This window comes from Misgurnus anguillicaudatus, chromosome 15, assembly GCF_027580225.2.
Source record: "Misgurnus anguillicaudatus chromosome 15, ASM2758022v2, whole genome shotgun sequence".
Lineage (NCBI taxonomy): Eukaryota > Metazoa > Chordata > Actinopteri > Cypriniformes > Cobitidae > Misgurnus > Misgurnus anguillicaudatus.
The window spans coordinates 15,947,226-15,959,661 of record NC_073351.2 but is presented as its reverse complement, the minus strand read 5'-3'; the positions used below and the strand labels follow the sequence as shown (position 1 = coordinate 15,959,661).

The window sequence follows — 12,436 nt, the reverse complement described above, 5'->3', positions numbered from 1 at the left end:
GTTTTACTTTTCAGGCATCTGTAATAAATGTAAATATATTAGTTATTAGAATCTATGATTTAACATAAGCAAAAAATACAAATAAAAGACTGCACAATCCTCACTGTAGGATTTTAAATGTGTAGCTGCAGAAGCTTGTTCAGTTAAGAGTAAGGAGTGATTTTAATTTTTGGTGTGTAATAAACATTTCTGACACAGAAAGCACCAGGTTACTGTCACTTTAAGACACAAGACAGCAAACTGCTCTGCTTCAATATAGCCTACTGATAAACATCCAGCTGTTTATGTTCACTTAGACAAGAAAGAAAACTTAAGTTTAGTGATCACGCGTGTGCTGACTGCTCTCTGTGTGCGCGCCTTATGAACCCTCATGCCTGTAAATATTCAAAGCGGTGCAGATGTGCGCGTGCAAGAAAGTATAATGTACCTGTTTCGTCTGCTGTGTTCCGGGCTTTAATGAAACCTGCTTAAGTCTGATGAGGCGCTTGTCATTGTTTGCGATGCATGACGAGAAACGGACGTATATACACCTTTCTTTAAGTCCAACATTACACAAAAGGGAAATGTTTTCGCGCATTTCTGTCCTTTCATTTGCCGGTTAATGAGTTATAATGCGTTTTTAAAATGACTGAATCCAAAATCTGCCAACTTCATGACATTCCGCGTTGTGCAGTTAATTCCATTTGTATGCATTTCGCGATTCTGTCCGTGTTTTCCGCATCGCGGAAATCATATGGCCGTACACTTTGTTGAGGAGTTGAACTGCTGCTCGCGCTCATGTTTTCCAAATGGTGTGATGACGTGTAGTCCATCCATTCACATCGCGATTTCGGTTTAAAAACTATTAATCGTGCAGCCCTAGCTCAAGTTCATATTTATGTGTTGGGGACATGAACATTTTATGTTTTAAATATTAAACAATGCTCTGTATGAACTCTGTGATTTTCCCCTGTCCAACATATGAGTATTTTGTTTCTTTTCTGAACTTATTTTGTATTTATAATTTGTTTGCTGCACGTGACTCCTCATATTTGTAACGTGCCCGTGTGTGTGTGTGGCCCGAATAATACACTGTGACAGAGGGGAGTGGTATGTGTAATTAACCCTCCAAATGTTTTATGGTCTCTGCTGGTTGTGTATCGTATCAATGGTCACTTTAAAGGAGTGGTGAGGATGTGTATGTAAGTAGTAATCATCATTAAATGTGTTTATAATTTGTTTTTTATGAGTGTCTTTTAAGCTTTATTTTTGGTTCATCGCAGGAGCTGGGGTCCCACGGGTGACAGGAATTCCTACAGTGGTGGTGGTGCTTCTCATTGTGTGCTGTGTAACATCTTGTGTGTTTCGTAGTGTGGTTTGAGTGCACTTTGGTGTGTGTGGTTGTGTGGAAGTGTGCTCTGCTCAAACTGAACTCTGTCCTCTGCCGTTGGGAGCCTCAGCCCTGCTGGTAACATCCTTTTTTTCTTTTTGTTTTGATTAAACTTTTGTTATAATTAATATTGTGTCTTCCTCTTTCTTTGGAAGGAGTATGAGTACTTGGTGTCTTTTAATCTAGTGTTTTAAATAACGTATCAATAAATTTTGAACCATTTTGTATGATACCCACGTCTCCTGCCTACTTTATTATAAGGGACCGAACCTGTGTTCTTCACCCATCATTTTGGGGGTAATTCGAGATTTCCCCGGGTGCAATTCCCGGGGTGGCGTAGTCGGAGTTTCTTAAAATCTTAGGCTCATGTTCTCTCTCTAGCACCGCTCTGCTACAGGTGTAAAGGCCAAAGTCTCAAAAGTCAACTTGAAGGTAGAGCGAATGTTGTGCAGTTGCTAGAGCCGCGCAAACGCTCATTCCAGCATCATCCCTGCATTTGTGCACGCTGAGCAGAGGTGGGCTTTTGGGTGGAGTATTATTTGCACGTAAAGAGCCTATACAGTATTTGTGCCCTTGCGAGGATGCTTTTCCATCCGCAAATATTATTCTCCACACAAGCTATGTTTACCGCGCCCCCCCTTTTAATAACTCTGCGCCCCCCACTTTAAGAATCAAGCACTGCCTTAAGCAAGAGTCTTCTTTTTGTCCGTTGTTGTGTTGACTTTTTTATTTATCTGGGCCACACATTGTGATGTCAAAAGAAATCATTAAAAGAGTTAACTGCTTGTGGCCAGCAGGCAACTGCGTGCTTTGCATGGTGGGTAAACATGCCATTCATAATATGTATATCTGTCTTACTGGAGTTTAGCAGAAGGAAGTTATTTGCCATCCAGTCACTGATTTCGCTAATACAATCTGTTAGCTTAGAAAACTTTAGTAGTGGAAATTATTGTTCTGCCTAATCGGTAGCATGGTGTGGACCAAGTGATCCTATATAGAACTGTGTATAGTACTGTGTATAAGACAAGGCAATGGTCTAAAACAACATTGCTCTGAGGTGATGAGAGATGCTCCTTTACTATCCACTGGTTTACTTGGCAACGCTGTCTGCTCTGTCGTGGATAAATTCCAAGAGTTAAACTGGTGGCACTGTTTAAAAAGTCTATTCCCTGTGGGTAAAGTACAGCCCCAGTAACATTCCTCATGCTGAAAACAACAAGGCCCTCACGGAGCTTGGGTGCCGAAACAGCAGCTGCAAAATATATGTGAGGATAACTTGACATCAGATCAGTTATCATCGTGCAAATGCATTGTTGGCACCTCCAAAAGTGTCATTTCAAGACACATCATCTCATTTCCTATCTCATGGAAGAGAGGTTACAGTCGTTACCTAGATGTTTTTTTGTCATTAAGGGAATTCACCTTGTCTCAATTAGAAATTTGACTGGTAGATGAAAGAATGATTTCCAAATGTTGTATGTACTGCATTGTATATTGTGTGTTCAGGGATAACAGATTGATAAGCAGACATGCTATTTATGACTGTATGTACCTTTTGATACATTGTGGTAAAATTCTAAAATTGACGTTGTCCTATCAGTGTGACTCTCATGAAAAAAACATTAAAGACCACTGGTCTATACTAGTATTGGTTCAGAGTTTAAACATTAATGATATATATATATATATATATATATATATATATATATATATATATATATATATACAGTATATACAGGCCAGCTGACAGTCTTGCCTGGGCCAGCTGACAGTCTTGCCTGGGCCCGGGACAAGATAATCTTGGAGGGCCCCTCGGCCCCCCTACTTTTTACTGGTAACAAGACATTTGGCATTATCAGATTCATTACCCACGAATATTGCATTATTATACATTGTATTCAACATTTATATAGTAAATAAATGTAGTACTGACACTATATACTGACACAAAATAACTTTTATTTATATAACGTCAACTCCCTCTTTTAAAAACCTCTATTTTCTGCTCTTTTCTTCTCTTTTCTTTTCTTTTCTGAGCACCGGACTTGTGCTGAGTCTGACCAGATATTTTGAGCGTACTGAACTTCAAATCAAATGACATCATAAAATTTTGATCAGTGGCCAAACCATTTTTGTGTTGGGCGGGGGGTTTCTTGACCACTATTTCAAGTATAGGAAGAAAACAAACGTTTTTTTTATGTATCTCAAATACAGTCACCTCCATAAATATTGGAACAGAAGCACATTTTGTGTTATTTTAGCTGTTTACCAAAATGTATTCCAGTTACAGTCATATTATATTGTCTTACAGTGCACACTCTCAGCTTTATTTTGAGGGTATTCACATCCATAATGGCTGAAGGATTTAGGAATTACAGCCATTTAATATGTAGCTCCCCCTTTTCAAAAGTAATGGGACAGTTGACGGGTATTGTCTATTTGTTAAATAATTTCCTCATGAATGACAGATGTTAAAGGTCTGGAGTTGATTTTAAGTGTGGTATTTGCATTTGGAAGCTGTGGCTGTGAACCCAAATCATTTGATTCATGGACATCTCCATGCAAGTGATACAGACCATAATTAGGTTTCAAAAACACAACAAATCCATCAGAGAGATATGGAACATTAAGAGTTGCCACATCAACAATTTGGCACATCCAGATAAAAAAACAACACAGTGGTGAGCTTAGCAACATTAAAATCCTGTATGTCTAAATGGGATAACAGTGGTGGATGATCGCATTATCCTCTCCATTATAAAGAAAAACCATCATAACTGTAACTGGAATACACTTTGGCAAACAGCTAAAACAACACAAAATGTGCTTCCGTTCCAACACCCATGGAGGCGACTGTACTAGATTTTTTTCCACAAATATGCCTATTTTCTTTATTTTTTAACAATTGCAGTGTTTCCGACAGGATTTTGACAGACTGTGGCGGCGATGACGTCACACGCCGATTAGCATATATGTGGCGTCATTGCGTCGTGTTTTACTCTTTAATCTGTCACATTATATTGCTTTTTAACACAACTGAATGCTATTTTTACATATTATTTGTTCTGTTGTCTATAAAATAGTGACTAAACAGGACCCAGTAACGACCCAGTGACTCATTGTTAATGTATGTTAATGTCAATGTAAATCCAATCTCTTTCTTTAACTGCTGCTAAAAACGCGCCCTCATCTGACAAAATCATCATACATTTACATTGAGGCTGTACTGATGTTGCTCTTCTCATCAGTGTTGTTGCCTTATGAGCGCTTTTTTATTTTAAACACGAGTGGTAGTTTTATTGTAGATCATCGCGTATAGCGCAGACAATTTGTTGCAAATTCAGAATATGAGAGAATACACGGTTAGTGTTACTACAGAACACGTGCACGAGCATACCGCATCATAGGTAGGGAGAGAGCTCGGACACAGACTCACACCAGAACGGGTATGTGTGGTAATGCTGACCTTTTGTTTAATTCACTCATGATGAACGCGATCAGCCATCTTCTCTATAAGTGACATCCGTGACTGTTGACGTTTACGCGAAAAAGAAAGTAAAAGGAACGCGGAGTTAAAATACTTTTGACTGTAGAGAGAGCCGCGCTGCTTGCAACAGGAGAGAGAGGGGAGGGGCGCGCGCTGTTGAGGCGCTGCATGCAACGAGAGAGGGAGGAGGGAGGCGCGCTGAGCGCTCACTACAATGAATATAGTAGAATTAAAATGTAAATTGTAATCATGAAAAATCTATTTGTGGCGGCCAGTGTTGATTCTATGGCAGATAAATCAATGTATGGAAAACACTGAATTATTCCATAGGTTCCAGTTCTGGGCCCCCCCTCATCCTGGGCCCGGGACAACAGACCCGTTTGTCCCCCCCTGTCGGGCGGGCGTGTATATATATATATATATATATATATATATATATATATATATATATATATATCAAGAACTGAGGTCAATTTTCTATTGTCTCTTTCACTGTGTCAGTGTTTAATAATATTTATAATGCACCATTTATTGCCATTATGACTAGTTAAAACCAAAACTTTGCTTAATGTGGAAAAGACATCTTGTTGTGACATATCATAGCATCACATCTAATTAGGACACATCTGACAAAGTAGCTCATGCAAATTCCTGCAAGAGTTCTCTGTAATATAAATGGTTACAGGCATACAACAGGGTATAAGAACATGGTTTGAACACAATATTTTAATGTTCTTGTGCAGAAATATAATGTAGTTTATTTCTTTTAGACCAACAAAAAAAACTGTTGAGCTTACATTAGGTTGAGCTATCAGGTTTGCCAGCGTTTCAACAACTGATCCTGTTCATATACAGTATAACTTATAAATGTTGTGCAAATTTTGTCCAAGGCAGCATAAGGAAAGGGTCTAGTATCTCACAATTGAAAGCAGGGTTTGTATTAAATTACAAAAACATTTTTTGTACTGTGGTTTACTTGTGTCTACATGCTTATACCACAGAGCATCAACAACCCAAAAACAAGCATCACAAAGATCCTGGGACATAATTTATGCTTTTAATAAAAGAGGATTTATTAAATGTTAGACAGTGTCAAACTTGAAGCAGAAATTACATTACAAATTATTTCATGTAATTGTGTGACCACACTTTTTTCTAACTGTATCAAACATTACACTTGGGTACATGTTTTACTTTTTGTGTGTTATAAGTTTTTGTGAATTAAAAAAATCTATTATTTTATTCTTAATTCATTTATGCGCGATCCCCAATGTTAATACAACCATGTTCGTTTAGATCTCATTGTTCATTTAGATCACTTAGTTTGTGTTTTCCCCATCAAATGTTGTTTTGTATTTTGTTCAGGCTTAAACAGGATGATGTAACATTTAGGTAAAAATATGCAGAAAAGTAAACTAAAGCTTGATGCTAAAATAGCAAATATCTCTACAGCTACAGTAAATTTTCCAGGTGAGCTGACATAAGCTGGGATAAATGTGATCCATACAGCACAGAATATGAGCATACTGAATGTGATGAATTTAGCTTCATTGAAGTTATCAGGCAGCGTCCGAGCCAGAAAAGCCAAAATGAAACATAGGAGAGCCAGGAAGCCAATATAACCCAACACAGCAGAGAAACCTATAGTAGAACCCAGACTGCATTCAAGAATGATCTTCTCCTTGAAATATCTCATATTTTTATATGGGAATGGAGGAGATATTGTTAGCCAAAGCACACAGATAAGAACTTGTACAAATGTAAAGGCAAGAACACTGAGTCTTTGTTGTATAGGCCCAAACCATTTCATGACATTACTTCCTGGAAGGGTGGCTTTGAATGCCATTAACACCACTATTGTTTTCCCCAGTACACAGGAGATACAGAGGACAAAAGTGATCCCAAACACTGTGTGACGCAACATACAGGACCACTCAGTGGGGCGACCAATGAAAGTAAGTGAACAGAGAAAACACAGAATCAATGAGAAAAGCAACAGGAAGCTCAGCTCTGAGTTGTTGGCTTTTACTATGGGAGTGTCCTTCTTACTGTAAAACAGGATGGCCACCAGTACAGTTATTCCTACACCAAACAGAGAGAAAAAGACTAACACTATACCCATAACTTCTGTGAATGACAGAAACTCTACAGCCTTTAACACACATTCAGTGTTCTCAGTATTAGACCAGTATTCCCCTGGACACTGCTGGCAGTTATTTGAATCTGGAAAAAAAGATTGTGATCACTATAAATATATATCTAGAAAATATATTCCATTTTGAACCTCTTTGATAAGAAACTGAATCCTGAACAGTAGGAGGAGAACACAAAGATAGCAACTAACCAGTTTTCTTTGGACCTTGGAGATGGTATGAAGTTTACCTGTCTCATTACTGATTTCTCCATCTGCACATGTAATACAGTCATAACAGCAGACAGGTCTTCCTTTCTGTACAGCCTTCCTAGTGCCCGGAGGACAACTCTCACTGCACACAGACCTGGGTTTCTACATGAGAAACATACATAAAGAAACATATAATTTGTGTACATTCAGATATTTATACCTATTCAAAGAAATAAAATAAATATTTCAATAATATAGGACCAATGTATTGTATGCACAATGAAAGCTAAAAACAAATATTGTGAATACTCTTAAACAAATACAATTATTAAAATGGGTTTTATTAGGGTTACTAACCATTTACCAACCAAACTTTTTAGTCATCTAAATTTACACACAATTACACAAGAATTGCTTACATTGCAACATCCACGTGTTTAGCAGAATAAGAGCATATATAAAATCATATATAAATTTACACTCTAAATATATGTTGGGATGACATTTTAACCTTTAATTGATAAAAAGTTTTAATAATGTAAGTAAATTTGGCATTGTGGTTGGTATAATACAGACTGTACATGAATTGAGTTACAATGATGGTTGGGAAATTGATGGATGCAGCCCTCCGATTGAGAAAGGCTATCACACTATTGCTTGCAATGCACAGATAATCCATCGGAGGGCAGATAACGTGACAGATTGCATACAGCAGATCTTTTTAATGAATTATTGATATGTTGACATAGAGGTCTTAGAAAGTCATTAGGGGTGGCACGGTACATGAAAAAACATCTGAACCGTTCTGTTCGCTTGTCTCGATTTGGAGCATGTGTGTCGCACGGTTCGAACCTTACAGAACCGAAAACAAATGTATTCAATATTATACAAATCAGATTACAGGGTTAATAGAATTCATTTCAGGATTCAGACTTTAATATATTTTTTATTACTTTAAATAAGCCAAATATCATAAAGGCATTGCAAACATGTTGCTTGTAGTTTGGCTGTTACTGTAATGTTTGTTCTGACAGATTTAAAGAGTTGACTCCCAGATTCAGTTCAGCCTTGCATAATAAGATGGTTTTATGTGACTCTTTTATTTCTATTTTATAAACTAAGTTTTAAGAATTACTAACCTCATAAAACACACAATGTTACCTATTTACATCAAGCTCTTTGTATTCAACTTTCATAACATCAAAAGACAGCTTTGTGTCACCTGCTGGTTTACATGTTTGTTTTTCCATACCTCTGTACATTACAGGATTGAGGAAACGGGCAGGTCGCTCAGTTTTCAATTAATATTACTAGGAGATTTAAAAAAAAATAGCTTAACAGAGCTATGTGCATGGCTAATACCACAAGATTGGATCCAAAATGGGTGCCCTGAAGTGTTATGGGAATGCATTGCACTTTGCAATTGCCACAGGCCCTATGTTTTTTGACAGTCACAGTGCCCAATAAAAGCTGTGGATGCTCAGAATAAAAGGGTGCTCTTCATAGATGATAGCAGCAAGCTATACCATCACCCTGAGTTTGTTGAATGAGATGTTAGATGTCTTTGTTGAAGGAATGTTTGATAATGTGTAATAAATATACATACTGAAGCTTAGATGCAAACACCACCTTGTCAAAAAATATATTCTAGTTATTAAACGTTCATCAAATAATTTTGCTTCAAACCCGCCTAAGGCCATTTAAAAATACTGGTTTGTTGGCAGAATCTATTAATAGTCTGATAAAAAAGCTAATTTACAATAATAAAAAAAACATGTCAGACAATGTAGTTAGAGGTTATGCATCTTTGCTCTTCAAGTTTCCCTATTTTAAACAAACCCTGTAGGACAAATAAAATGTAATTTACCTCCCGCTTTCATCCGGCCCAGATTATGTTTTCAGTGTTAAGTACAAAGCGCTGGTCAGGGGGCAGTGAGGCATCATAGTAACCCACAGCTTTAAACTGTAATGAGCCATCTGTGTCCTGCTGCCAGTTCACAACTTCATACTGGGCCACTACACCACCAGTGCTGTCAAACCACACACGATCTCCAAACTTTACTGTAAAATTGACCTTTTTCAGAGCATCAACCACCTTGTGAAATAAAAGAGTCAGAAGATTATGACAGCAACAATTTAAAATTAATCAAACTAAAATACGGATGCATAAGGATCTCCCACATTTTTGTTTACCTCCTGTGGTTGTATTGTCAGGGCTTTTTCACAACCTTGTTGTTCTTTGCACTTCAGCAGACTGTGTAGCGCATTAGCCACAGCATACACTGCTTTGTAGACATTACTTAAATATCTTTCTTCAGGCACATCTTCATTGTTATTTCTTAGCATAAGCAGATCTTGATATTTGCTGCAATTTAACGCAACTTTTGGTGAAAAATTATCTCTTTGTAAGCAAGGAAGAGTTGTTTCCCAGAATGCTTTGACAACATAATCTAAAAACCCTTCAATTTGGATTTTTCTCACTGTGAACCCCAGTGACCCTCCCATCACACGAAAACTGTTTGGAGTGATCAAAGTCTTAGAACTTATCCATCCGACCACACCAATCATTTGGAGGCCTGTAATGTTCTGAATACTCAGTTGATCTATTAGTAGTCCCATCTCGAACATTGAAACAAATGCAACAATCACCTTTGCTGTACCCTGTTTTATTATTTGTACTGCTTTCTGGAGTTTTTCAGACTCTGTTCTGTAGAATTTCACAGTGTACTCTACACAAATCTCTTCCTTCTCGGCTGCATTCAGAAAATTATCCATGCCATAGTTTCCATAGTCATTGTCACTTTTCACAGCTCCGACCCAAGTCCAGCCTAAGTGCTTGACCAAGAGTGCAAGTGCTCTGCCCTGGTAATAATCACTAGACGTAGTCCTAAAGAATGAAGGAAAATCTTTCCTATTACTGAGACACTCACAGCCAGAGGAGGGACTAATCTGTACAGAAAATCACAAAAAACAATGAAGCAGTTATCAGTCTGGTAATTGTGTCAAACGTTTACTGTTATTGTCTCTTACCACTGGAATTTTAAAAGGTCCTGTGGTTCTGGACAAAATCACTGTTGTGGCAGACTCAGTTTCCCCTATAATAGCATGTATAGGAGGCTGTCCATTGCATCTGTCCCCTGCTGTAAACTCCTGATCATTCATCACTGCCATGATTGCACTCATAGAAGACAGTCTTGAAGCACAACTATCATATATTTTATATCCTATAGACACATTTGGAAGCAAACTCTTATTTCTGTTAATCTCCTCAATTGTATAAATCATGGCTTGAGAAAACCTGAAATCTCTATAACTCACACTGCAAAAACAGGAAACAAGGTTAGAAGGTAGGTTAGAAACATCTTTTTTTAAACACATTATCTGCACAAATATAATTATATTATAATTCCAATATAGCACACCTGGAGCATGACAGAAGCTCAGGTTTTTTAATGAACTCAAATGAAGGTAATTTTTCTTTACTGTGGACTGGAAAAACTGCACCAATAGTTACGTCTCCATCCATGGACAGCAAAGGGTCTTTAGGGTCTCCCATCATTCGGCAAAGAGGAGAGTTTTCTGCATTTACATTCAGTTGATGGACAATTGGGAGTGCATATAGAAGAAAAAGCATTCCAAAGATTGACCTCACCTGCAGCTGCAAAATGGGATTGAACCAATTCTGTCATGGCTGTACTTTTATAGACATAATATGGATAAACAATCCGTAGCCAGTGACCTCATGAGGGAGTGCGTGAGTCAAATCAAACGGGTGGAACGTAATCTCTATGTGCTTCATCCTGCCTTTGTTTTTCATTTTAAAATGTCAAATTGATTAATGAAAATAGCCTCACATAAAAGCCTGTACTATGTGTACTATCAGTGACTGAAAGTATGGACTTTATTTTCATTTGCCTAAAACTGCCTCTGCCATCACTATATAGGACATAAATTAGTATTATTAGTATTATTGACGGTCGGATACACATGGGCAAATATGTGGACATCTAATTCAAGTTGATTGAAAAATCACTTAAAATACAAAATTAAACAAAACATGATAATGTTACCAAATGTTTATGTGGCAAAGAGAAATACTTTATATTCAAAATGCTTTGTGATAATAACAGAACTTGGAATGGATATTTCAAAATTAATATGATTTTTGGGTGCTTGTTTCGCTCCAAATGATAAACCATATACATTTATTTCTGTTTTTTTAAAGGACATCTGACAAGTGTAGATTCATAGATTATATTATTCTAATATGGACAGGGACAGTGGACCACAAAACCAGTCAATAGTCATACAGGAATATTTGTAGCAATAGCCAACACAAAATTGTATGGGTTAAATAATATTTTTTAAATGGCAAAAATCATTAGGATATTAAGGCAGTGTGTGATTTAAACAAAATGCTAACTTTGGCCTACTAACACTGAAATTACGATCCAACCATCCATTCAAATCGTAATCCAAAGCCATGCCTCCTTCAAAACACACTAACACAGACTAAAAGCCCATTCATGTCTCATTCATCAGTGAAAAAACTTTGCAGTACAATTAGATATAGCAAGTTCTTGGTTGTGTTGATGTAGTAGTCTGCTTGTAATTTTGAAAATCATTTCGTAAAGGTACACAAACTACATCAAAACAGAATATCTGAATCAATCTGAATAGAATCATACCACATACCTTCCATAGAGTATCCTACCTAGCATAGAAGCATTGCCCATCTGACTGGATGGAAAATACTGTAAAGGTCACATCATACCAAAGAAGACGGGCCCTGGATATTTTAGACATTATCACAAGTAAGACCAATAGAAGTCCTTGATGTTATCACTGGAAAAAAATCACTTCGATGCCACAACAGAAATCTCTTCCTAATTCCTGAACATGACCATGACAAAAGTTATGTTTGAGAACTTGAGAGAGAGAGAAAAAGTATTTAGCAGGAGGATTTGTCTGTGGGGAAGCACAACAAGTGTTGAGGTGTTCTTGAGCAAGACACCTAACCCCAGCTGCTCCCAACGAGCTGGATGGCGCCTTGCATAGCTGACATTTCTGTCGGTGTATGAATGAGTGAGTGAATAGGTGAATGTAAGGCAACTTGTAAAGTGCTTTGGATGACCATAGGTCTGTTAAAAGCGCTATATAAATGCAGTCCATTGGCCATTAATGTTCGAAGCCGAGACACAATTTGTGGGAATCTGTATTACAGCTATCAGTAAAC

The 12,436-nt window shown here is 37.4% G+C and overlaps 1 protein-coding gene across 1 annotated transcript; it reads right to left on the bottom strand.

Moving 5' to 3' along the window:
• Positions 1-5,908: 5,908 nt before the first annotated feature.
• On the bottom strand, positions 5,909-10,371 carry LOC129419840 (extracellular calcium-sensing receptor-like). The gene is made up of 5 exons (XM_073853980.1): positions 10,231-10,371; positions 9,682-10,149; positions 9,113-9,295; positions 7,239-7,362; positions 5,909-7,079 (listed from the first exon to the last, which is right to left on the bottom strand). Exons 1-5 carry the CDS (start codon positions 10,369-10,371, stop codon positions 6,172-6,174), a joined length of 1,824 nt encoding a protein of 607 aa, XP_073710081.1. The 3' UTR covers positions 5,909-6,171.
• Between the last annotated feature and the right edge of the window lie 2,065 nt (positions 10,372-12,436).